Source organism: Echinococcus granulosus (assembly GCF_000524195.1).
Source record: "Echinococcus granulosus chromosome Unknown EG_S00008, whole genome shotgun sequence".
Lineage (NCBI taxonomy): Eukaryota > Metazoa > Platyhelminthes > Cestoda > Cyclophyllidea > Taeniidae > Echinococcus > Echinococcus granulosus.
In genome coordinates, this window is record NW_020170388.1 from 422,620 (window position 1) to 450,221 (window position 27,602).

General features: G+C 41.7%; 3 protein-coding genes across 3 annotated transcripts in view; 2 read left to right on the plus strand and 1 right to left on the minus strand. All coding sequences in view use genetic code 11, as the record gives it.

Annotated features, from left to right (window-relative positions):
* Window positions 1–3,144: 3,144 nt before the first annotated feature.
* On the minus strand, window positions 3,145–8,423 carry EGR_01945 (hypothetical protein; the record flags this gene model as incomplete). The annotated part of the gene is made up of 8 exons (XM_024491194.1): window positions 3,145–3,333; window positions 4,777–4,950; window positions 5,033–5,140; window positions 6,943–7,116; window positions 7,182–7,289; window positions 7,607–7,714; window positions 7,752–8,062; window positions 8,270–8,423. 8 exons carry the CDS (start codon window positions 8,421–8,423, stop codon window positions 3,145–3,147), a joined length of 1,326 nt encoding a protein of 441 aa, XP_024354337.1.
* A 1,000-nt stretch (window positions 8,424–9,423) lies between these two features.
* EGR_01946 (Myosin-Va) lies at window positions 9,424–22,559 on the plus strand (the record flags this gene model as incomplete). Its single annotated transcript, XM_024491195.1, has 23 exons — window positions 9,424–9,667; window positions 9,956–10,012; window positions 10,319–10,472; window positions 11,045–11,375; window positions 12,599–12,797; window positions 12,866–12,972; window positions 13,416–13,514; window positions 14,058–14,303; window positions 14,378–14,506; window positions 14,592–14,732; window positions 15,210–15,475; window positions 15,546–15,612; window positions 15,869–15,967; window positions 16,563–16,619; window positions 16,651–16,940; window positions 17,793–17,904; window positions 18,620–18,888; window positions 19,008–19,284; window positions 19,352–19,409; window positions 19,505–19,677; window positions 20,778–20,964; window positions 22,276–22,420; window positions 22,457–22,559. The coding sequence occupies 23 exons, from the start codon at window positions 9,424–9,426 to the stop codon at window positions 22,557–22,559; spliced, it is 3,810 nt and encodes a 1,269-aa protein (XP_024354338.1).
* Window positions 22,560–23,622: 1,063 nt separating this feature from the next.
* Window positions 23,623–27,602, plus strand: part of EGR_01947 (Myosin-Va) — a gene marked incomplete at both ends in the record, with an annotated part of 7,748 nt that continues 3,768 nt past the window's right edge. Inside the window, 6 exons of the mRNA XM_024491196.1 lie at window positions 23,623–23,793; window positions 23,833–23,964; window positions 24,027–24,114; window positions 24,163–24,314; window positions 25,009–25,200; window positions 27,081–27,291. Of these exons, the coding sequence (XP_024354339.1) occupies window positions 23,623–23,793; window positions 23,833–23,964; window positions 24,027–24,114; window positions 24,163–24,314; window positions 25,009–25,200; window positions 27,081–27,291 (946 nt within the window). The remainder of the gene's footprint in view (window positions 23,794–23,832; window positions 23,965–24,026; window positions 24,115–24,162; window positions 24,315–25,008; window positions 25,201–27,080; window positions 27,292–27,602) is intronic.

Genomic DNA, 27,602 nt, shown 5'->3' on the forward strand with positions numbered 1-27,602 from the left:
TGCCTGTAGAACGGATTGTTCACGCAGCTGTGAGTTTTATGTTCCCATGGCATTTCTGCACAATTTGAATCACTATATAGCATATTTTGATCAATTGCAGTTCCTGACTAGACTTGATCTGTTTTTATCCTCGATTTCGCTATCTACCTTCACCATAAACTCTAGGTGGTGGGACTGTGGCAGGTGTTGCTGAACGAAACAGTCTTCCAAGTAGCAGTTCCACCGACCCTAAATGAATACTTTCCGCTGATAAACTCAAAAATGTTTATCATTGTCGAAACACGATTCCCACTTCTATACACGAGTTTCGCACAAGTTCCACTACATTTAAGTCTTGCCTATAGGAGGCTGCTTTGGTCAGCAGTTCCAGCCAAACATATGAGGTGTGATACCACCACTGTACATTAGCTTTCCCATTAATGTTGCCTTCCATCATTGTCTTTTATTCATTGTGGTCATTTTCAATTTCCAAAAAGATTCAATGCGGCCGAAACAGTAAGATGGCCACGCGAAATGCCAGTGGCGATGATCAGATGAAGTAGCTGTGGCTGACTGGGTATCCAACACGTTCGCTATCATCGAAGTCCCAATTTTCTTTTCCGACTTCTGATTCTGCAGTCTCCAGAGCTTCCAGCACCGTATTGTGAACGAGACCTTCATTGCATGCCTGCAACGCATCAGCCTTTCCTATGCCTTGTTGTCGTCGGAGGAGCTATTCAATTCCCAATTTCGCTACATTCAACCGTTCACATCGGTTGCTCAGGGGAATCAGCTGGTCAGCGAATCCTATGATGCTCTTACGATAAAACCATCGACGGGTCATATACTGGAGTAGATTTAACTTCAAGATGGGATATTAGTGTTGGGTGGCAGACAAATTTCACGTTTAAATGAGACGCAAGGGAACGATGACGGCTGAGATTCCAACCCCATTGATCTGCCTGAAGAGAATCTAAGGAGGCGAGTGTTCTTGACAGGGGTTGAATGTACTACACAGAAGTGACGTAGATCTACGCGTTGTCAGGTAATGAAAGCGATACAGTTTCTTGTAGCTGGCTATTTTAAATGATCAAGATGAAGACTGGCAAATGCCGAAGAAGTCCCTTGCAAATAACACTGTCTGCCCAGCATTCCAGTTTCTGCAGCAATGACCCGTCATTTATACGACCTTCTAATCAGGTGCTGTAGCAACGTGCCACAGAGATGAGGAGGTATTAGGGTATGTGTCCTCATGTCACCGCAGTGGGCACTGAAACGATTTGCGAGGATTGGGAGGGTTTGCGTAACAGTGCGTGTAATTACGACAAACATCGGCCAGCCAAATATCCACCCAGTTTCAATTCGCTTTAGCTGTGGGGATAAAAGAGCTCTGAGCGTGCCAAAATTACCTACGAGGAAGGGAGGAGACACCATTGGATAGTTAGCAATAACCGCAAGAATTTTCCACTCTCCCGTAGTTCCACCTACCATATCGCGATCGCAAATTGCCTCGCAGTGTATTGGCAAGATAATAAACCTTACTTGAAGAAGTACTGAAGAAATGCAGAGGCGGAAGAATGAGACATTATCTCCCTCCATGTTAAGGTGTAGTGCAAGGTCTGCGCACAAGTAAGCTCTTGAGTTGTCTTGCAAGAACAGGACTTTGTGCCACTTGATTGACTCACCCTGACATTTTTTCAAACTACTTTTCCACCACACACACACACACACATTCCAGGTGTATCGTGTGCCAGGTAGACAAACCGCCAACGTAATCGGTCGTTGTGATGGACGTGCACAAAGTATGCATAGTCGCCTATCGATAAGATTGTGACGGATGGTAGAGACTAAAAATCCCTTTTCATCACAAATTACACGAAAACCATTAAAATCAACGAGAAGGAGGTGGAGGGCAACACCTCATCTGCATTCATTCGAGGCATGGTATATGGGTGGGACCTGTTTACCTGCTAGGTTCCACCACGAACCTTTGCGTCCCCCACTACGATACTTAGTAACTGTTGCAACTAGCAACAACACGCAATCCGTCACTTTTGTTAAGAATGCAGGGTCCTCCCAAACGCCACATACCCACCTTCGAATAAATCATAATTAGAGCAGTATGTTCTTCTACCACACTTTCTGTAGGGAACAAAAGTATGACAAGAAGCTTCTGCAGTCAACGATCGGCAAATGCGTTCAACTCGGTTCTCGTACAGCAGTAGACGACATCAAGTCACGTCCAGCAGGTTCGACCAGCAGTTTGTGCAATGCGAGATCAAAGTAGCCAGGCAAGTAGCATGGAATACGGTGGACTGGCGTATACCATGTTTCACGATGAATACACAAAACCGTATTTATCCTAAGCGTCCCTAAGCAGTTCAAGTCATTGCATCAATTGGTACTGCAAGTCACTACGACCCTTTTTGGCTATCTCATGTCATTCAAGAATGGACAACCTTCTTCAACCTGCGTGCCTAGGCTGTCAACTACTTTTGAGGAGGCAAGACTACTTAACCAAATACATAATACAACATACCTATTCGATACTTCAGCTACGTGTCGATTCTCATAAAAGGTGGCCGTGTCTTAAAATTTGACACGCTATTTGTTTTTCTTGCATGATTCGATTACACTCCACTCATTTCGCAGGACTCGGAGCTGAGATGATCGCGACAGCCAATGGCGTTTCAATGACACCTCTGCCACAAATCTGCGCAGCAAACTTGAGGTCTTTTTTATTTTCAAGTGAGCTCAGCAATCCCACTGTCAACGCAACACCATAATTACCACAGTCGAAGGCATGGGACTTTAGAAGAAAGTATATTAATAGCACAAGAGTCGAGCAGCTGCTAGATGGAAGTGTTACCATGGTCAAATATGAAAGTGAAAATAAAGCAATATAGAATTACAGTCCTAATTTTTTCTTCATACCGCGACAAGTATGAATGAAGGAATGCGTGCGCACGTCAGTTCGGCTACAAAGAAGATGAAATTACTTTACTAAATACTGTCGCCCAGCAGCGGTGCACAGTTAATTAATGCAGACAAGAGGAAAAGTGCTCCTCGACATACGTGTTCTAGCCTCGTGTGGGTGTTAAGTAAGCGTTGGGAGTGGAAAATACGCTGACACAAAGGACAGAGATAGGTATTCATGTCTATTGGCTAAAAGTGAAATAGTAGGGTACACTCAGACAGAACAAACTCATTTCCCCATATTGTGTCCAATTGGCTTTGGTGGTGGGAAAAAACTCTTTTTAAAGCACTTACAAATGCAATAGCACTGAAATCACCCAAACATACCTCAGTATTCATTTTGTACTCGGACAATTCACAACCGGAGTTGGGTCGTTCCTAAAATGACATGACAAAATAGCAGGTTTCAGGTGGCCTTCCAAGATTGGATGATATGGAGAACTGTGAACTCTGCCAGTCCTTCTACAAAACGATAATAAAGGTGTATCCAGACTCCCAGACACAAAGAAACCAAAAGGGACCAGGAAGTGTGTGAATTAGATACTGATGTCAAAACACTGATTTACAACAGACATGATACTTCTTCATGCTGCAAGAAGCTGCAAACAACTTAGCTGGACGACGGGATAGTGTTGAAGAAGCAGAAAAGTTAGGAGTAATTTGAGAACACGACAACGCTATGAAGAATCATCAACGGGTCGAAAGGATGAGAATGTCACACATTCAGCACTTCGGCTATGTCAGAAGTTGATTTGCATTAAACCATATGATAAAGTAGGCAATAAAATGAGCACATATATCCACAAGCCAAGCCAATTAGGCTATCTTCTAAAAGTGGTAATAAGGGTGAGAAACAAACCTCATGAGGGCGAGAATAGCAATTATCCACCTATCAGTTAAGAGTGTGCACTGTGCCTGAATGGTACAGGAATATGAAAACAACGCTTACAATACATTTTTTCACACCTATATTGCAAAAAAAGTGACTTATCAACACTGAAACGATGCGTGAAAGGAGTGAAGGGTGGTAACCCACATGGACACGGTAATGTAAACAGAGGCAATAAGGGAAGGCCATAAAAAGTGGACATGTAGACAGAATTTCGTCCTCTACATAGATGATGTAGATATAAAAAGTAAAAAAAAACCACTAAAAAAGACAACAGATACTCACTGAGGAATAACCATAGCTACCTCCCCGCGGTGCCTCATCCTATTTAACACAAAAGAAAAACAAGTGGATTAATGACCACCCCATAGGTTGTCAGCAAGTATTTTTAGACTTTTCCAATTCGTTTCGCCAAAGCCACCAACACACTGGTACTCCTCAACGCAGCCTGTAAAGAAGGAACGCGAGTCTTACACAACTCAAAGCAAAACAAAACAGACCTGATTCCACTCGCACACTTAGGCGTACGATGCCCTTAATTTCTGAGGCTTCTGTTACCACCTTGATGCTATGGCACGCATTTCAGGTGGTTTTTAAGGGGTGACAGACCACTGATTAGGACCTATGATGAAGCTATTGAGCCAAACACAAAAAAACCAACACCAACCATGGCGCCTTCACAACCATTGAATGCACATCCACCGGTCTAGTGAAGAAGAGTTTGAAATGGCATCTGCATTGACAGCTTTGCTTCTTATGTGGGGTAATAGTATGAACACTTTCAAGATCGACAACGCTTACCGAGTACTGCGGTGCCATCAAAGGCCTCCTTTGCTGACTACTTTCTTCTAGTGTTTTCTGTGAAAAGCAGGGCAGAAGTTGAGCAGAGGAAAGAGGATGCAGAGGACACTGTGGGTGGTAAGATGACCTACCATCAAGTTTTCGATAGCAGTGAATGTGGTGTTTGTCTGAGTTTGAAGACTTTCTAACGGATTCTCGGGTGATGCCGTGGGACAAAGTTGCCTTTGGAAATCCCTTAAAACAGCCGCATCTTCGATGAGGCGCTGTTGGAGTTCTTGAGCGGCAGCATATTGTTGCTGCAATACCTGCGAGAAGGAAAAAAGAGAACAGTGGAGTTAAGCAGCAGTGATAAAGAGCAACATAAGTCGCCCCCACTGAAAAGCTTACCTCTACATCAGCAGTGGTGTCGATAACCGAGATAATTTGTTCAAGTTCACGTGTCGTTGTGTACTTCTCAACGACTTCCCTTTTCTTCGCTTCGTACGCCTCCAATCCCTACAGGAATTCGAGACAACTATCACCATTCTCGAGTTATTTAAACTGCAGACTAACAGTGAACGAACGACCCACAAACGGTTGAAATGAATGCACTACACTTGGACACATTCAAAAGAAGGTGAATTGCAGTGGCATGGAAAGAAGAGCTTCATATGGTGGCATTCTGCGCATCAAACATCTTAAGTAGCTGGATGAAAACGCTGCTACGCCACTACCTTTCGGAAAGATGAAATCAAGTGAAGGGAGCCAACTGTTCAGGATTTGTACTTTAAGCAATAGATGAAAGTCTAACAAAACGCAAACCAACCTAGAATTGCTGGGATTTGTCTGACAAATCCCCTTCTCTCTATTTCAACAAAGTCGAAGTTTCATTTTGAATCGCAAGGCGGAAATGAACGTAAGCATACGGTGTCGAGCAAAAAACTCGTCTGCAGAGATGAAGTAAGTTGAAGTTCATAGGTATTTGTGGACATCAGATACTCACCGAGGAATAGCCATAGCTACCTGTCCGCCGTGCCTCATCCTATTCAACAGAAAAGAAAAACAAGTGGATTAATGACCACCTCATAGATTGTCAGCAAGTATTGTTAGACTTTCCCAATTCGTTTCAAAAAATCACTTATTTTTGAAGGGAAGCGACTATGTAGAATATTGGCCTTCAAGTGTCGCAATAACCTACACTGTTAAAATAACTTCTTCCGTAAGACATGGAGGGCGATGAAGTCACCGACATACTGGTACTCCTCAACGCAGCCTGTAAAGAAGGAACGCAAGTCGTACACAACTCAAGGAATAACCAAACGGTCCTGAGTCTACTTGTATTCTTAGCTGTACGATGCCTTCAATCTCTGAGGTTTCGGCTACCGTCTTGATGCTATGGTACTCATTGCACGTAATTTTGGTCGACAGCTCACCATTCAGGCCCCTACATCTTTCAACAGGTTTAGGGAAGACTCCAGCGCTTCACTGAGGCCAGCGTTAAGTGAATTAAATCCATATGAGTAAGGGTAGTGATTTTAGTAACTGAATATGGAATGCAATCCTCACATATGGAGGCCTATTTTGCAGATGGTTGACTTCGTGGACACACAACAGTATGGCTGTCGGGACCACGTCCACTTCTTGCAATCACTCCAATCTCCTGCTTTTCGAGAAGACAATCAAAGATTGAAGCCACATTAGACGTTAATGTTCCAAAAGACGTCCATTTTGGAGCCGCTTGCAATATTTTTGTGAACATAAGCCAACAATTTGAAGAATGTGCTCTAGTTTACGCTTCTCTTGGGCAAATGAACACAGGTAAAAGAACATGCATCACTAAGATGGGGAGTGGCAGGAGAAAGAGTACAAAATAGGAACAGTGTCAACCATGCCAAACGCTCCTATGAATGGAAATTGATTTACGGAATACACTCTTGCTAGGCCATTTACCACCCTGCAACTCAATTCACAAAGTAGGTGAAGCAATGGATTTTTTGTAGTATACAGGATGCATCTGTGACGGTGGGTTCAAGCACCATCTCTCCCACTGCAAAAAAAATAAATGCATAGCCCTATTCTGTTAAGTGAGTGGTTTCTCCAAAAAGATCGGCTGCACAGATGAGCGACAAAGGTGAGTGCAGGGGATGACGCTTATAAGGGCGAGGAGAGGAAGGCCTGTATGATAGAACAATTGCAAACATTTACTACGGAGCCTCTTCAGTCAGTCTGAACAATATAAAGGAAATTCTGGCAAATCTCACATTCTCCAGCACTACACGGAAGGGAAGAGGAAAAAATGACTTGGATGAAGAGCATACCAGTAGGCAGTCGATGGTGGACAACGCACGGCGAATCTGATCTAACATTCTTGTTAGTTGGTATTTGGGCCATTCAGATATATAGAACGAGTTTCTAATTTCCTGTAGAAAATTCCCATCGCGCATAAGGCAGCACTCCACTTCTTTTACTTCACTTCGTTGTTTCTCTATCATCTATGGAAACGCAGAGAATAAGCCGCAAAAGAACAATAACTGAGGCCACACATCTGTGAGCTTACCTTTATATCATCGGATTTATCGACGGTTTCTATGATATGAGCAATCTTATCTGCATTTCCATATTTCTCGATGATCGAATTTTCCAGCTCGTGGTAATCATGCAAAGACTATAAAAGAATGTAAGAGGAATAGTCCCGACCCCAATCTTGCCATCGGTAATAAAAAAGACTGCAGGATACAGCATGCAAAGTAACTCAAAATTTTAAATTATCTATACAAAGGAGAGAATGAGCAAAGAAATACTTCCTAATGATGATTTGAATGTGTAGTGTTTACCTACCCAGGCACGCGCTAACGGGCACAAGCTAATAAGGATAGTAGCAGGGATGCAAAGGTGTGCTTAACCTCCTGCTTTTAACTTAATTTCCTATATTTTATGGGTAGCAAAGGATTAGGCCAATCCTGCAAAGTATGAAATACGTACCATTTCTGGAACCCATGAGTCACGACGAAATGCATCCATCTCCACCTTACTGACTTCTTCTGTATAAACAGGTATTTTGCTTAGGCTCTCAGAAGAGGAAATTAAGAGCTAGATAAAGTGTGAAACTTATGGAGCAAAATTTTACCTTAATTAACCATGCAAGCTTTTTGGCCGCATTCGAACAACTTTTAAGCAGAACAAGCGATGTTATCAACTGCTCTATCGACTTCGATTCCATTAAGGTATCGGAGAAACCAGATTGACAGTGGTTGAAGAGCATGAGAATGAGGTCAACTAGGTGAAGGATCTGCTTTGGGGTTTTAGCGGCAACAAACAGCTTTTTTCTCAAAATTTCCGCCTGTCGTTCAGGAGGCACCTCCCAAGCAAGAAAACGTTCCCGTATTTCATTGAAGTAGAATATACGCCTAGAAGCCTTTTCGCCAACCGCCTTCTCAACTAAAAGGAACAAAGTTACATGCTAACCACTGCAGATTAGTGAAACTATACTACAGGATATACCAAATACTACGATTTCGTATCCACTTCCCCTTTAAGACCGGAGGCGCAGCTGACTTGTTTAAAAACAAAAAAAAACTCTCAAGGAAACACCTAACATACAGAAAGAACGATGCACTCAGTCTCAATGACGTATGGGGTGAATACCTGAATCACAGGATGCGCTCACCGCATAACCTGTTTCACTGGATATGAGGGGATCGAAAAGACGCTTACTAGGCAAGTGGCGACTAAAAACTAAAGAAGACTCACTTGTTTGTTCAATCGTTGACGTTGTTTTGAACGGAATAAAGCTAAACATGCTGCAAGGTCGCGAATTGAATCAACGGCGTAGATAGTAAGATTAGTGGAGCAAAACAATCGAAAAAGAATATCACAGAGGGGTTTCAAAGAAATCGACACAAAAGTCTCTGAGCCATCACCCTGTACTTAACGTCAAGCACCCAACAAAATATTTGAATAAGGTCTCATGCATTTCTGACTTATCATTACTCGGATGTAACTTACTTACTAGATAAGATATTCGTAACAGATAACTCATAACCGGAAGTTAGGACACATTATGATTCAGCAAATAATATCAATAAATGTATATAAGTGGGTGCTAAGTGCTTGAATGCAGTGCCATTCTCTGCACCCTCACATCTGCATCAATATTTTGCTTAATATAACGGAGCCTTTGCATGCAAATATTAGTCATTTGCAATGTGGTCACATATTTTCTTTTCCTTTAGCTATTTTATTTTATAATGCGCGCGTAACTACCAGAATAGAGATGGAAATCAAAAACCATTGTCAAACCTTTTGCTGGGAGGAGTATTGCCCAGTCCCAGTCGAACCTTTGCATGTTTCATGCCTCTATTGCATAACTTCATGTGTAGGTCATTGAAGCTGCCCTCAAATGCCTGTTTCTCATAAGGTGGTTACTGCGAGTTGTTGCTTTTATGTTGGCACGTCAATAACGCACCCAGTAAGGTAAAAAGCTGCAGAAAGAGAAAGGTCATGTTTTCTAGATATGACACTTCTGTTTTATGGTAGCCCAGTACGCTTTTAGTGATGGTGTTCTGTGAGTGACGTGGTACAAAATAACGTCTTTCATCCTTTCACCAATATTTACTGAATTCGCAGAAAGCAGCATTGCCCCTAATACTAGCTTCGCCTGAAAATATACACTGCGCAAATCTACAAGTTACTTTCCTACATTTGTAACTGACTAAAACTTCCACTGTTCCGCTTTCACTTACAATCACTACTTTTAATCGCTTTAGGTCGTTTACTTATGATTATTTTGCGCATTGCTAATGTCTGTACAGGAAGGTGCATTGCTGTGGGTACCGCAATCCGAATTTACCTGGAGGCCGGCTACCATTTTGAGGATTTTGTCGGAAAGAAAAAGTGCAACTGTGCGGTGGCTCGATTCAAATGAGCAAGAAGCCGTTGATTTGACCACACTTTGCAACAAAAATTCGTCACTGTTTGATTGTGGATATGGATGTATTCCTCAAATAGATTTGTCTGGTCTTGATTTCATCAACGAACCAGAAGGTATAGTACATTTCGCTAGGGAAGAATTTGTCTATTTCCTCTTGTTTATGAAATGCATCTAAGTGAGATACATACGTTAGTAAGTAACCGCTTAGTTGGTAGTGCCTAGGTTTCCTGTCTAGCCTGATCCTTACCCAATAATGCTTAAAGTACATAAAATGAAACCTATGCGCAAGTGTCAGGTTCTTGTGCACAAAAGTTGCTTTCGTCGTGCCCAGTCATACGACAAGAGTCACTTATCAAAAACTATCTTCTTAAGCCATTAATACTCTATTTTATACTTGATAGTACTTCATAATTTGAGGACCCGTTTCTGCGATCAGCACGAGATCTACACCTACTGTGGTATGATATTAATGTCTGTATGATTTTTATGTTTTTCCAACATTATCTCTCGGTTTTAAGACATCAGAAGCGTCTCAAATGTCATTTGAAGCAAACAGTCTGTAGACAAAACTCATACTGCAAACTATTAGTACCATAACAATGTAAGCATGACGTTTGCATAGTAAATAGCAGAGGCTGTGCGTATGCACTTCATCATTTAATGGGAAACAGCTGCATCGCATTGTGTCAAAGCAACACTACTTTTGGCCATCATATTTGTCGATTTCTAGCCGCAGTTGAATTTAATACGCATTTACACTTTAGGACTACTTCTCATAGTTCTAAATCCCTATGAAGATCTACCAATTTACGGCATGGAGTTCATGAATGCCTACAACCAGAATGACGTCGAGAGCGAGACCCGACGAGATCCTCACATTTTTGCGATTGCAGATGAGGCACTCAGTAGAATGAAGCTGTAAGTGTTTGAGTGCTTTGTTCGCTTGTCCAATTCCAATGCAAGCCTAGTGCTAGGGAACTATCTTATGCCAAATGTTAAAGGAAGTGCACACGTTTACCTGTTCTTTGTAGTTATTTCGTGGACTCATTTTCGAATCTCTATTGGTTTAGTCGCGGTAAGTATTTGTCTGCAGTCGTATGAACTTCCAGCTACGCAAAAGCAACTTTAAGTTTGATTTGTGCGACTCGTTTTCTCTTAACGATTGTTCCAACGGAGAGGTTAAAAAACCGTGAATAATCACGAGCTTTTAACACATTTTGAGGAAATGTTGCAGATGAAAGGAGCAACATGCTGTCATGCCTGAACGTAGTGCGAAACGCTACCCCTGTGACTGACTGACTGACAGTGTGGTAGTGTGTGGTGGCTGTCACCAATGTGATACACTTCTCACTTAATTGAGCGTGTAGTGCAATTATGGTATTGTTTGGATTTCTTGAATACCTGCTAGTTATTTCACCTGGTCTGCCGCTCCTCGCTCTCCCCTTTAAAATGTAGTTTGATCTCATAAACAGTACGGATATTTATTACAGACTGCAACAGAACCAGTCCATCATAATATCAGGAGAATCCGGTGCTGGAAAAACGGTTTCTGCAAGACACGTACTGAAGTACCTAACAGCAATGACAACAACGAGACGTTATAGAGGTTTGAGTTTGAAGAAGGACACAGTCTCCATGCCAATACGGGTTTTGGCCAGCTCACCCTTACTGGAGAGTTTGGGCAACGCGAGGACTACCCACAACGACAATAGTAGTCGTTTCGGCAAGTTTTTGGAGGTCGCTTTCAGTCAAGTAGGATATCGTCTTGTGCGAGCTTGTATAAAGACGTACCTTCTGGAGAAATCTAGAGTCGTGCTACAGGTTAGTGAGAGAAGAATTGGCTCTTATTGTTTGAGTGTTGTCAATGACATGTTTACTCTTAAGCCTTCGCAACTTTGACCTTCCGTCTAGGCAAAAAACTTCACCACTGTTAATGTGAGAAGAGTTCATTTCAAACAATGACGAAGATGTAAGTGAGAAATCTTCCAATCCTGATAGCCAACACACACCGTCACACCGTCAGTCAGCCAGTCACTCAGTCAGTTTTAAACATCATTAACCAAGACACCAGGAAATGGTGGCCTCCAGTGCTCTCCACCATGCAACAGCCCATGATTGTAAAGTCTTGAAGATTATGAGTAAATACGTGAATTCCAAACAAACATAAAAATGTCGGGGAACTACTGGTCGTGTTAACGAGTGGAAATACAATTGCGAAGACTTAAGTATCTATGTAAACAAAACGCAGAGTTGAACAAACAATCGAAGCGTTACAAAATACTCATCTAATTTATTTGCTACAATCCATAGGTGAATAAAATTAATGATTTCCGAAACTTCCTGACTAGTCTTTCAGCGTTTCTTATTCCGCTATTTGCGAAATAGCAGAAAAGTCACCACCATTTTCAAAGATAACATAAACAATACGTTAATGTCTTCGAACCCCACAGAATCGCAAGTTCACCCAATTGCACAAGGGTACTTAAAAGCAGCAAGTGCTGGGCAATATACCGTCAGCTTGGTTGTTGAAGTACTTCTCCACAGACACAACCATTACAACTAATTTACTTTTTTACTTTTTACGTGGCATGTAATCTTGCTCACCCTAAGGCAGAAAGTGACCTCTCGGCCAATTTTCGCCGTGGTCAAAATACCGAAAAGAAAATGTAATTTAAATAATTTGAAGGACGGTTAACACTTTAACTAACAAGGAATGTCCTCATTGACTCACTGCAAATATGTGGAACGTATTCCCTCTCCATTTATGGCATCTATTAACATAAAATCGTGAATCTTGTCAAGTGAGAGGCACTTGAACCGATGTTACTTACATGTTTTGAGTCCTTGAGCCTCCATCAACTTGACCAGATGAAGTTGTTTGTGTTGATGTTACCTTGGCTTTGTGCTGACTTGTTCCTTTGCAACTCTAGCAGGAAACGTGTTGTGCACAGTTGATTATTACAGCCGTTAGACCTCTAGCTTCGTGTGCGACTCATAAGGCAACCCCTATTCTTCACTTGAGCGTTGTTTTCTTGTCTCTTAAGGACAAAAATGAGCGAAATTACCACATTTTTTACCAACTTCTTGCGGCTGTCAGTGATCCCAGATCAAAGAGCTCCCATTCCTTTCTCAATGAAATGGCTCTTGATCGTTCTACCACCTACCATTATGCCAAATGGGAGGAGATAGAGTTGGGTGATTTGGAGAACTTTACGACCACTTTGCAGTCACTGCAGGATTTGGGTGAGTACTCGAAGTCTCCCCCTCCCAATGCCTCCGTGAAACGTCCTTTCCTCTTTTCCTTGTTTTAGGCTTTAGTGATGATGAGGTGAATACAGTTTTCACGATCTTGGCGGCTATTCTGCATCTGGGCAACGTCACGTACTCGGGGATTTCACAAGGCGGTTCTCAAATAACTGTACGTTGTAACGGTCATGTAGTATACGCCTCCAAATAAGTTTTTTCTCAGCCCATGATGCTTCATTAGAAGCTGATCTCCTTTTGAAATTTTTTGCATTGGAAATCCTCACAGAATTATGAAAATGGCCTTGAGTTATACATGAAAGGTAATTTGATTAGCACAGACATGCCCACTTCTCTAGAGTACTTCATGACATCCACGATAGGGCTCACGAATAACTCTGAGTCTGTGGATTATTGAATTTCATCGTCAAATTTGTAACCAGAATGGTTTTAAAGGAATACATCGCTCTTTAAGAAAGTTTAGTTACACGAATTGCTTTTCACTATCGGGTCCTCCTACATAGGGTCAAACACCGTCTTGAAGACTCCAACAGAAGGGACACCTGACTGCATTTTTTCACCATTGGTGAGGATCTAATCTCCGAGAAACGCTTTTAGAAACTTATACGGGCGGATCTTATTCGGAACTACTTCCAGGCTGTAAAGGGGACGCGTCAAAACTTCAAAACCGAATTGTTACACTATGTAATACATGAGGTTAGCTATCTGAGATCGTGCAAAAGTCAATCTATTGCAAAATTTAGACTAGCTTCTCAAAATGGGGCTATTCTAAATGAATGCATTCACTACTACCATGGTAACACCCCTCTTGTGTAGTTTAGCCCCACTATAAGCTAAGCCTGAGTCAGACGACTTCTGTCTTAAGACAGATGCTGTACGGGCTGATTGAACACTCTCAACCCTGAATGACTACGGAGATCGAGATCGTCAGTGATAGACGTATACACACACGCAGGTATATTTGAAACGTACGCACTATTGAAGTGCTTGACCACCGAGTAAATGCCTGTCCAAACATCATCCATTACTGTACCCACAGTCTTCTGGGGGTGCCAGTAGACATCTGTTTGTTTTGAATCCACGTCTTTATTTATAACTTTCACGACTTCATGAACATGGGGTGTTGCATGGTGAAGGGCACCATTGCCGGTGACTTGATGAACGGTGTCTGGACTGACTGTCACAAATTTGCTTAATTTACTGGAAAACCCTACCAAAATACTTCCTTGATTTGCACAGGATGCTGGAGAGCGATCACTGCAAGAAGCCTTTCAGCTGCTCCAGTGCACTGTCCAGTCAAACTCCGGAGGACCAGCCTACGACTGCCTATGCTTTCGCATTATTCACACCGTCGAGGGTGAAATGCACAAGCCTTTAACTGTTCCAGAGGCCAATTCAGCAAGAGATGCCCTTGCCAAACTCATCTATCAAATGCTCTTCAGGTGGATTGTAAACCGGTGCAATGAATCACTAGCTGCTTGTTCAGTGAGTGAGGAAAGTTGTATCGCCACTCAACTTTCCTGTTGTGAGAGTAATCTATGCGTTTTATCCAACCTTAGGAAGAACCAACGGAGGACAATTTTATTGGCATTCTTGATATTTACGGTTTTGAGACAATGGAAGTCAATAGTTTTGAACAGTTCTGCATAAACTATGCCAACGAAAAACTGCAACAACGCTTCATTAAAGTGAGCCAACATGGTGACATAAGCGATGCCATAACCGACACCAAAACGAGAAGACAGCAATTACTTAAACTTGTTCCTTTCACAGAATGTCTTCCAGTTGGAGCAAGAAGAGTATATTCGTGAAGGCCTGGAATGGAGTTTTGTGGAATACTATAACAATGCACCTTGCATTCAGTTGTTGGAAGGGCCGATGGGTGTAATTGAACTGCTGAATGATGAGTGCAAGGTAATGACTTTATCCGAGTGGTATGACATTTCCTAACTTTTTCTTAATTTTCAAACAAAAGCCTTTTGTTTGTCCTTTGTTGTCGATCGATCCAGAAAAAGGCAATACTCGTCGTCTAGATATTGAATGGTGAATGTCTTCTTTGAAACCAGCGGCCCCACTAGGTGTATTTTCACCAACTTTGCCAAAAAGTTAGTGTTTTTGCGTTCGTTTCTGAAATAAGTTTAAATTTGGAGTACTTTTTGAACAACTTAATCCCCGAAGCACTAGCTACAGGTTTTCAATAGTATTATAAAAACGTTTCCAAGACGTCAGTAATGAGATTGGGTGAAATTTTTCAGCGTTTCAAGTTATCCTTGAGCAGAGTTTGGAGATGGGAAGTGCTACGTCTGTATCATCAGTTTTACTGCCTCCGTGTGATTTTGTGACAAATTGCGAAAAAAACTAAATTGCACTTCTTACCTTTTCTGACCCAAGCTGCCAAGGCCAAATGACAGAAATTGGCTAGGTCGCATTTGCAATGAACATTTAGGTCGAAGTCGCGACTTTAGTCAGTCAAAGTTCTGGGCTCAGGAACGCTTCATCATTCAACACTTTTCCGAAAAAGTAGAATACGCTGTGGACGGGTTCGTGGAGAAGAATCTGGACCGAATCATTCCTGAACACGCCAACCTCTTAACTAGCACCAAGGCAAGCAAATCTAAAGGATTTTTTGAGGGGGAACCTGAGAACCGGCTGATACAGTTGTGATTGGTGTTCTGTTAACCTCTCTGTAAAGTCATTGGTTGGAAATTCAACTGGATTTCCCATTAGCCGTCTACGAATTAGTGAGAAAGAAAAATCCCAAAATATGGATTTTATACCTTACATGTTACATATTGTAGGTTCTATATTGGGTCAAAGTTTAAATAGCATGTGTTTTGTGATATGTTAACGTTATACGTATATTTTTCCTGCATAAAAGGGGATGAGGGAGCTTAAGTGGAATAATCAGACCGCATGGCGCCAAGATGTAGCACGGATCGTGGAAGATTTGCGAACCTCACTGATTAACTTGCCATTTGGTTTTTATGTTCTTTCAGGTAGTAGGACCGAAGGTTTATTTTGAATCGGTTCTTTTGGTAATTTTATATTAGAACCCAATATTACGAAAAATGATAGAGAATTTTGGGAAAACCAATGTTATCGGGGTAAAACATCAAGGAATTTTCACCAAACCGACGGTAGTGACCCAGGTAAGAGTGATTCAACGCAGGATCATATAATTGACTGGAAATTTCAGCCAATTGGCTCCTGAAAAGATGGTTCCTCTCCAATTAATGCTTTTTACATTGTTGCAATTAGAACGAATTTTAGAGCTACTTGGATTAAGAGTAGCCCTTTAATGCGTTGACACATCGTCTGGAACTTTTTTGGTCAATTATCAGCATTTGCATCTTCTAATGCAGCTAACTGTTGGTAATCAGTTATTCACCAAATGATGCCTACTTTTAGGAGCTTCATCTTAACCAAAAATGAATAGATTACGTTGATACCTAGTTGAATAATCCGTACATTTGTGCTGATATCATTTTTTTGCTTCAAGTTAATGCGAGATACTACAGAAAGAAGATTTGCTTACGAGAAGACCGACATCAACTAATCCATGCGTCAGTAATAGTGATAGTCCACCTTCTGGGGTATCGAAGCTTCTTGTTAGCAAAGGAAATACTAGGGACTTCAATTTTTATGGAAGGTCTCACAATCCGAGCCAGTTCATACCTGGCCTAAAACCGCATGCTACTAAACCAAAATTATTAATGCCGTTTCATTTTGCTAATCCTGCTCCAGTTCTCGACATCCCTGGGGACTCTAATGGAGATTCTAGATCGTACAACGAGTCACTACGTTCGGTGCATCAAACCCAACGACCACAAAGCACCGTTCACGTAATTCACCCACTTTCTCTCACTTGGCAACAACTCTCACTGCGCCTCAGATGACCTCTCATGTTCTTTTACTCCCCTATACACCCTCCAGATTTTGTCCAGAACGAGTGATGCAACAGCTGAGAGCTTGTGGTGTGCTTCAAACCATCAGGATCAGTGCTGCTGGCTATCCATCAAGGCAAGCAACTCCTCTTTTCTTTTGTCGATGCACAGTACGTTGTTATGCCAGTACCGTTCACTTGGGTTGGAACGTCGTATTGCAGGATGCAATTCTTTACTCGTGATTTTTATCATGTGGCACCTCGATTAGCCCTACGTCCATTCAATGGCACCATTCATAGTCCCACAAGGGCAGCGTAATTTGGAGAGGAAGTCGATGAATTTGGATGAATGTGGGTGCATTTGAGAAGGATGCGAAGAATATTTCAAGCTACACCACACCACTTCTTCATCGTCACACACCTTCGTTAAGCTATTATACGAGCGCCATCGTAGTGCGCGTTTGATATATGTGGCTGAAAGCATAGAGCGCCCCGCATTTGTCACATTCCAAAACAGTTAATTTGGAGCCTTTCACTTGACTAGCAGACTGATTAGGGAGAGACAAATTGAATAGCGAGGAGAAAGTAGGTACTGGGGTAGGTAACTGCTCTGTAATCGAAGTAGAGGGCCGGGGAAAGATTTTGATACAACTTGGGACTTGGCAGACATCCCCGCTGCATGGCGACAACTCTCCCATTCGGTTGGGAAGATGTGTGTCTTCTCATACGGGTGGTGTTTAATATCACGTCCAGAGACGGCTAACTGTTGTTCCTTTCATCTTTACCTGTTTCGAAAAATAGCGCAAAGTTTTTAGGTTTCCTACTATCGAAATCGAATAATTGAAATTCGCATACTTAAAAATAAAAGCCAGGTCCACCAGTAAGTCTTTTTTAATACAAAACCTCTAATCTCCAGTTTAAACTTACGGTTGCCGAAACCGTCTGCATTCGAGTTGACCGTGTTTCCTTAAATGCGTGTAACAATGCAGACCTATGCATCCATTTAAAATTCCAAGAAAATAAATCTTCGAAAATTTGCATTCTTTTGTAATTCTACATGTTGATTTTCGAATAGCTTTAATGTATTTCAGGTGGACATACGAGGACTTTTTGAGTCGATACTGGCAGCTCTGTCCTGGCAATCACTGTTTTGAAAAGGACCCTGTCAAGAAATCGGAAGCCATTCTTCGTAACAACGTGGAGGTGAGTGATTTAGACCACTCATGCTGTTAGTTCACCCATTCAGCGTCTTAAAACACGTTTAAGCATGTCTTGAAGCATCGATGTGTTGGTCGACGGTTGGTTCTACAAGGTTATGTGGCTGGCATGCGACTACTACAGTTGACAGTAAGGCTAGCGCAACTTCGATTATTTCTCACCCTAGGAAACACTGTCTTCATGTAAAAAGCGAGACTACCATCTATCAATGCTGCACATTTCTCTTGTTGAGAATTTTGTGGTAAAACAAAGGAAGTGCCTATACCTTCTTCAGAAAAGCCTTTGGTAAATACTAGCTAAATGTGGTTCTTTTAAGTTATGAAGAAATTTGTAAGTTGGCGGCCCTTATATTAAAAAATACTGACGCACCGCCTACACAACAGCTTGAAGTGAGACAACCATTGGTCCCTCGAGATACAATAGCTTTTAATTACGACTGAATAAATTTTAATGTTGTAGAATTTCTCCTTGTTATGTAACATACTACAGTTAAGGAGTCTGTGTAGTCAAGCACACGTTCAAATAAGTATCATTTCACAGTGTTTCCGACGCTCCATTTGGTCCCTCTTCTGCCTCGTCCAAGATGTCTTTACTCCGTCCCTCTCAGTCAAAAGATCAGTTAAAATCCGATTTGGGATTGATTGTCCAGAAATTGTTGTTCACAAACAATACCATCCTCTAAACTTATCTTCCTCTTTAGGATGCAAACAAATACCGTCTGGGCAGGACCAAAATCTTCTTTGGTAACGGAGTTTTGGCATATCTTGAACGCGCCCGCAGTGCAAGGATCACGGCAGCTATGACGGTCATTCAAAGCCACCTAAGAGGATGGATTACTCGACGACGCTATCAACCAATTCTTCAGCAGATCACGGCGATTCAGGCCTTTGCACGTCGTTGGCTAGCTCAGGAACACCTTCATCAGCTTCAGGAGATTCGACAAAAACAGCAACAAAAGGCAGAGGCAAGGTGAGCTAAATCACTGGCACGAGAGACTCACCTGCTTTTTTATGCCATAGGGTGGGTTGTAGGTGGTTGCACACACCTGTGTTTGAAGTGTTTCTTCTTCTTTCTCGGTTCTTTTTTAGTGAAGACACCAAATTTGCACGCAAAAAGGGGGTAAGGAAGTTTTTTCCCTGCCAGCAAGTAGAATTTTATCCTTTTCAGTCGTCGAAAACCTACAATCGCGCACTCAGCCTCCTTCGCAGACACAAGACTCCACGCCACAGTAAGACCGAAGTGGAGGAAAGCAAGGGGAAGTCAATTGAGATGCTGGAGCGGGAAATAAATAGTCTTCGAAACCAATTAAAGACCCGGGAAAGTGAAATTGCCGTGAAGGAATCACAAATTGCAAAGCTTATGAAGGTGCAGTTTTACAAGCAGATGCTGTAAAGCGTTGGAATGAATTTAGTTAACATTATTCGCTTTGTAGAAGGAGGAACAAGTGGAGGAGAGCAAAAAAGGAAAACGCGGCCGACTCAATAATCATGGTAAGATGCTTCATTTATAAGGAAATTAGTCCTTGAAATTCCTCAAAAATTCCCCTAAATATATCAGTACCGCAAAAAATTTGTCGCTTTCACAGGTAAGCACAAAGGCAGCCGAGGTCAATCTGACAGAAGTTTCGGTGATTATGAAGAAGTGAACTATCACTCAGGAGGCAAACTTCACCGAAGTTTACGCAAAATCACTCCAGTTGGAGTTGAACTGAAAATAGCCTCTGAAGACGCCACCTTCAAGTCGGGACGGAAAACTGAGGTTAGCCATAGTTTATTTACAAATCCTAACCTTAGATTAAGTCGGAACGGAGCTAACAAACAGGAATCAATCTTCTGCCCTAAAACAGTGTGCTTCACTTTGGGATCAATGCTAAGGTGATGATTCGGTAGCCAGTGTGCGATAGGTCTTTAGCAAGTTGTGTTGATTAGGAGAAATGAAAAAGATTTAAGAATCATGTCATACCACACCAAAGGGAAAAGCACCATCCAGGGATTGTCAGAAAGACTCCGTGCCCCCAGCTCCAGGAATTGGCAGGCACCACAGGGTAGGCCGCAGAGCCTACTTTTTCTCAGTTGACTATTCCTGGGCTTCTTCACCTTGCGCACATTATCCGCTGTCAATCCACCTAGACGATTGTCTAAATGCACCAATGGGGCGGTTGATTAAGCCTGTTCACAACCAAATCTACTCCCGAATATTGTTAGAAATTACATTACACCGACTGCCTGTAATAAGCAGACATTCCCGATTCGCCAGATCCCAAGTCCCCCGACAAGTCCAAGTATCGGTGACTGAATGCCAGAGGGCAGGCCATCGAAACATTGCCACTTCTCTAGCACTTTCAACTTCAGGCAGAGATGAGTCAGATGAAAACACTACAGAGCCATGGGATCTGATGAAATCCGGGCCTTCTTCACGCTCAACAGGGACAAATTTGTCCAAGTCTGATTTCTGTGGTTGAGGGTTGGAAATTACCACAGCTTTTGATCTTCGCTGACAGTCATACCGTCGTATCAAAAGTGTTTAATTCACTAAAATGTCGTACCAGGCCTGAGCGTCTCATTACCCTGCCGCAATTGACTTTGGGGCTTCCAAAGGCAGCCAGAGGTTTCACACGTTTGTTTACAGAAAAAGTTGGTCGTCACTACGGGCCATTGTAAGGACTCACTCATAAACACTGTTATTTGTCGTCTCGAAGATCAGTGGACCCAAATAATTAAAAACGTGTGGGCCGGGTACCATGCAGATTAGTGAACAACACCTGGTAATAGTTCTAATTCTAGGTGTGTAACTAAGGCTTAATTGTACTTGAAGTATCTCTCTATGCATTTTCCAATTTTGCCTATCCTCGAATATAGATGAATCAGCGGGCCAACGCAAGCGCAAATCTGCTGTTGGACCTACAGGCACGATGCTCCACTCTAGATGCAGAGAAAGAGGAACTTTACCGGAAATTGGAAATGTATCAGGAGTCCTTTGCAACCGCTCAAGCTCGGCAGCATGAAGCTCAAAGCAAGTTACTTTTTTTACTTCTAAAATACCAAGGTATCGCTTGATATTATTTTAAGCTGAAAACCTTTCTACTTGAGCCTCAGCCCTAGAACGAGTGGCAATGTTTCGCCAAATCAACCACAGAGTACTTTTTTTCCGTTTGTACCTCAAAAAATTAGATGGTCATCACATTTGCCTTTAACGAATTAAGTAGATCGTTTTCCTTCTGAGTGAATTTCTTCTCTTCAAAAGGCGCACTAGACGATTCGTAGACCCTAAAAGGTGAAAGATGATCCTTCGTGGCTAAGCTAATTGTGTCGCCACGAGAGATTTTGGGGAAAAGATGCACACGAGATCGGCATTATATTTGAGACATTCGAGAAAAACCAACGCTTTGTATTTAAAATAGTGAATGCACGTTATGTGACATTTCCTGCCAAACAGTAGGCCTTCCGGGAAGTTTCTTTGCTGCCTTTTTTGTAACAAGAGCACGAGTTTAGTCCACCAAAAGCTGATTTCCTCCCTGGTAGAGTCGTCCACAAATGGATTAGAAAATCTACAGACGTCACGAAGAACTAAGGAGGAACTTCCAAATGTACCTACAAATGAAGTAATAGGGATTCAATAGAAGAGAGAACATCTGCGTATGAGCGTCGGCCCTGTGGTGATTCTGATGTCACGAAGCATTACAAATGGGTCATCGCGCACCTAAATAGTAAAATTTATCATGAAATAGGATTTCAAATGTCATGCATACATCGACTGCTTTGCAAGAGGCTTCTTGTTGAAACGAGTCACAGTTACTGGAGGCTCCCAACAATTACATATTGCCTAGGATATTTGTATAAAATGAAACCACTAGAACCTAAAAAAGACATTCACATCAAGTAGGAGTTAAACATTTTTGTCAACAATACTATTCATTTAATCGACGATTTGCTAGCGGTCACACAAATTTGAAATACCTCATAATGTCAGTGCAGCTCGTCTCTACACATCCCTAGTCTGGGCATTTTTGCCTGCCAGTGTGCGTATGGGCTGTTCTTCAAAAACTAGCTTCTCTGCCTGAACAAACACTCCTCAACTTTCCCGGCATTTACGTGCTAATCAGGAAATACTGTTCTTTCTTCTAGAAGGGAGTGTTAAATAAAATCTTCTCATTTTATTGTTGGGACTTTGGTAACGAACTTAAAGGTCTCAAACCCGCCAAATACTAGTACAAATCCTTGTTTAGTCACGCCACTTATATTAGGGCAGAAATTGTGCGTTTTTACAGAAGTTTTGGGATCTATGAGTGACTAATCGAGGATCACAATGTGAGAATGCCAATTCATGGTACATTCGTTGGTTTTTTTTTTATTTCAGTGTCCATACGCCGATTAGAGGAGTGGATTGAACATCTGAACAAAAAATCCTCAGCGACCGGTAGCTGCTCATCCGAGGCCCAAACAGACGTTAACGATTTAGCGAATCTTGAAAGTATGATTCAAATCCATCACGAGGCTAGCAGGTACGATATTAATGTCAAAATTTCAATTCAATCTAGAGCATGGCATGCTCTCCCGAAAGTCTCTACTACTTCCATGCGTCAGTCTAGTGGTGCGATATGGTACTCTAATGTGGTCTCTACTACTCTCCTATTACTTTGATTCCTCATATCACTAGTTGGCAATTGCAACTGACATATTTGGTCCGAGCCTGCCTGCTTTTACTAACCAAACTAAACTTGGTGCCGAGGTTTCAGTAGCATGCATGGCGTTCAGGAAGGATGAAGAGGTAGTAAGTACCGCGCATACATGGTTTTAAAAAGTGGCTGATTCTGATATGGAATTAACTCGGAGAACCCTCTTTTTCTGACGATGTTAAGGATTTTCGTTCGTTTTTTGGTTAACTTGTCAAAATGTTGCAGCTAAGGCCTATTTGATCACTAATCTAAAACCGGAAACCATGCGGAGAAAACTTGTGGAAGGCAAACGATAACGTGCCACCCGTACGCCATTCAGCAAAGGGGGACAATGGGCCCCAAAGACCTACAATTTGTTTTTCTTGTCCTCTTTTTCGTAATTTACAAAAACCCTGTTTAAAATCGCTTACCAATGGGCAACGATGAGAAATGGCCCTAGTATTCTAACGTTAGGTAAGCCAAGTTAATGGGTTCCCTCAAACGACCCACTCCGTGCCCCATACTTCTAAACAACACTTCATCCATACTCCTCATCTGATTGCACTTGCGTTGTATTTTTTCGTTATAAATTTCCTATTGAAAGCCAAATAGGAATTACGGTTGTGATTTATTCACTTGATGCAACTTGATACAACTCTACGGTGTGCAAGCAAAACTTTTCTTGGAAAGAGCCAGAAATAGTCAAACAGTCAATGAGATCGACTGAAAATGTCCTATAACCTAATAGAGATTTTTGATGCATAATGTTCTTGGATTTGCAGAAGACTACAAAAGGAGGTAGAACTACTGAATGCCGAGAAGTCGCAACTCGAATGGACGCTAAATAAACAGAATGAAGAGCTTCATCTTCTTAGGGAATGTAACGTCTATCCTCCTAAAAAGGTATCTTCTGAGACCTGCATATCTTATTGCACAGAAGCTTCAGTCTCTAAGTCACATGCCCAATTTCACTCAAGCATAGAAATATAAGCGCGCTTGTCTTTTAAGGAGCGAGAGCATTGTTTCACTCCCTTGTTACACAACAACTCATGCTTTTTTGTGATGGTCATCCAAATTCCTCAAACGTAAGACCGCTGCTTCCTATTCTCAAACAGGATATGTCCACACAGGATGACCTTGAGGACCGCGTCTCCCGATTGGCTAAGGAGAATCTGATTTTGCGAGAACAACTGTCGACTGCAAACACACTTACCAGACGGGTAGGTTGGATAGACGGATTAACCAACACCTCCTACTAGTTGATTTCGACAACAAAGTATTTCGCTGAACTGGTTCATCGTCGTGCTCCTGATTGTTTGCAAATGACAACCCCACCATACCTTCTTGACGTTCGACAGTTGATCGCCGTTGCACAAAGCAGAGCTGATGCAGTGAGTTCGTAAATTACCTCAAATCAACGTTTCAATGAGTAAATTAAAATGTATTTTTTCAGAATGGAATTCATAATTTTACTGCAAAATCGAGTCTGCTTCGGTGTCTAGAGGGCAAAGAAGTGATATTTATTAACCGACTAGTAAAAGGTAAGTCAACAATTGGTGCGATTGTCCCAACTCCGTTCCTACTGTTAGATTTAGACGTGCAAAAAGCAAAATCTTGGCCCTCATTAGCTGTGGCAGAACTGATTTTTCTTCTGCTACGCGGTGCCGATGCCGTACATGACGAAGCTCAAATTTCCACCCTCCTTACTACCACAATTCGAGCTGTACAGTCTGTACTCAATGTGAGAAAATTGTTTTTTACTTTTATTTATCTATGATCTTGAAATGGCTGATCAAGGACCAACAGTGACCACATTACAGGCTTATTAAAACGAGTGTGATTAAGTGCTAGAATCCAGATGAAAGTGAGCGAAACTGCTAACACTCAAAAAGATTTGCAGTAATTTGGTAAATCCAGCCTCCTAAGCTCGACTTTGCGGGCGCTCAATTTAATGCTCCACAAAGAATGCCATTGTCAAACCGCTTCGCTTCGATTCCATATAAATAGACGATAGCCTTTCAGAAGAACACGAGATTGAAGCAATTGCCTAAAGGCGATGTGAGTTTTAAGGGTCTTTCAGCTTGGCGTCTCATACTAGGCCCTCCACTCCAGACGCCTTCTTCTGTGGCGCCTAGGTTTCCTATCCACATTCGACCACTTTGTGACCCGGGTCCTTTCAGAAGACTTTTTAGGGTGCGGAAGCCTGGAAGAAACTTCATTAAGATGTATGCAGGGACTGGTGATCTCCTAACAAGAAGAGCATGAAGGGAAAGCTGCGAAGATCTTACCAAAACCTGTAAATGTGAACTATCACCTCACGATACCCAATACCTGATTCCATAATACCTATATTGATAATTAGTTTAAGATAAAAAAAGAGGGATTTGTATTTTTTCCGACTTTACCCATCAAAAAACGTGCTGATTTGGTTTTAGGAGCAAACCTCCACCAACGAAACCATTCTTTTTTGGCTGGTAAATACTTTTGGTCTGCGGAACTGTATCTACAAATTCAGTGACAATGGACGTGAAAGTGTATGCGATGAGGAGAGGATATACGAGCTGCAGAATTACGACATCAACCCTTTTCTACCTCTCCTCAACGATGTCATCACTCTTGCCTTTCAGGTACGAGTACTTATTTTGTCCCTTCTGACAATATTTATTGTACATTCCTTCACTAAAGAGAACGGTGGAATCGAACTTAATGATTAAGTGAAAAGTATGAAGTTATGAAAGTATAAAAAACTGGAATAATTGATCACGTCTATGCAACTTAGCTGGACTTAACATTATCCGAAACCTCAACTGAGGCAAAAAATATTAACCACGTCTACAATCCCATAGTTTTGAGTGGAATTTGTTTAAAATGACTCCAGATTTGGGGCGAGGTAGGGTTTAAATACAATTAACCTCCAAGTCCAGGAATTTTTAATTCATTAACTTTTCCCTAGTGTAAATAAAGTAGGTATAAAGGGGAGCGGTTTGAGATAAAAGAGAATTTTAGTGGTTTCTACAAGCTTGTCAGTAGCTTCACTAGGATATCTAGCTGAACCATAATATTTTACCAGCGTAATTCTGATTCAGTAAATCAGAATATTATAAATGGTCAACGCTAGACCAACACTACTTATTCTCCAAATAAAAAGAAGTAGTATTTTACGTACAAAGTAAATTGCAGGCGTTATAAATTGTTAGACGACAATTATAAAACTAAATAATTTTTTGAAGCAAATTTTCTTAAATCCACCACTGCTAATTCAATCCACCATGATGAGAACCAATGATTGACAGAAGTGCGATCCATTTCAAGGCGTTGGGCACCACCAGGTGGCACATGCATATATCAGGTGATCCAACAGTTTGTATGGTTTCTGGCGTACCTAGCTGTGATTGCTTTTGGTGTAACCTAGATGGACCAGTAAGATACACGCGTCTGCCAGTATGCCTCATCAGGCGCAGGTATGCGTCAGTCCCACATCGGTACGGTACTGCACGCCTCATTGTGTTCTCTTCAATTTTCCTCACTTTTGCAGCTTCATACCATGAAATGTTGAGTAACCTTAAAGGACGCCCTCCCAGCATGTAGGCTTGATCAATCGAGTCTAACTTGGCATGAAAACATATCGGTCTAGAAGTGTTTTAAATGATTCAGCTAGAATTGCTCACCTCGAAATTTATGGTTGGTAAGTTCATTAAGAAGTGGTATAAATGAAAGAGTTGAAAAATACGAGCGTACTGTTATCAAACCTAGTACGCAGTTGTTTTGATATTTCCCTTGACTACCAAAGGAGCAAGATTTCTTGGACGATTGACGGTTCTTAATCAGACGGTGTCCAAGTATATTAATTACACAATTACTAAAAAAAAAACAAATAGCGGCGGATTCTTTAACTTGTAGATATAAACAGTTGTGTTTGGGAGAGCTAGCAAGGCCAAATGCGATAGTAAAATTATTCCATCACCTACTTCCAGACTGTACAAACTGGACATAAAAGGAGACTGCTTTCGAGTCACAGGTAGTTAACGCCAGCTCATAGTCGGACAATTGGTGGCTACTTCATTGATGGTTGTCCACAATCCCAAGGGCCGTCATAAATCGTACACGAGATCAGTCTTATTGTGGCTTAGGATTGCACATTTCCGAGAATTTGCAAGTTCAAAAAGCTTGCTCAAGCTGGATATCAAGATTGTAGCAGAGACTGTCCTAGGGTGGCTGAACTGCTGTAGTATCAAGTCTTTCCAGACATGGCTTAAATGCTGGACAAAAAGCTATTTAGCGAGTAAAATGTGTTTTAACCTCTCAAAACGTTATTTTTTACTGTCTTAAACGTCCAACTTTGGCTTGAACACCTGTTGTAGACTAACCTCAGCTACCAATGAGATTCTAAAGTCAGATGGTCTAGAGGCACGAAGCCTTGGAGTTGTCCTGTTACTTCTTTATGTTTGATTAACGGCTGACAGGAAAAAAAACTTTCAATTTCATCTACAATTATTAATAATTGTAGCTCCTAATGGGACAAGTCGCTGAGGTCGTGTTTCCCCAGGCCTTGATAACCGGCGCGTTGCTAGAGTACGAACCTATCCCCAACCTGACCTGTCAGGCGTTGACTGTGTCAGCTTCGGGTGGCCTTCGACCCCAGAACACCTGGCTCCGTCGAAAACCGCATTTCAAACGCTTCATGAACAGCCTCGACAACATTTTCGACTTTTTAACAGGTAAGCGGTTAGGCTAGACAAATCTACAAGGTGGTACCTTGTTTCCTCGGTTCCTATTTGGCTATTTGTTCTTATTTTTTTGTCAACAAACTTAATTTATCCTAGGAAAGCGTCTATTTTTACTGGACTTTGCTGTTCATTAATGACAACCTCCGGTCATCATAACCTCAACTTAAGTCATTTCCATTCTCTGTCTTTTGCGAATATGCAAATTAAATCAAGTATCTTCACGAGGCATTGAAAGAAGTCCTTGTAGCTTTTCACGGTAAAAATGTGGCAGAAAAGTCGCCACTTGTTAAGGTAAAGTTGAC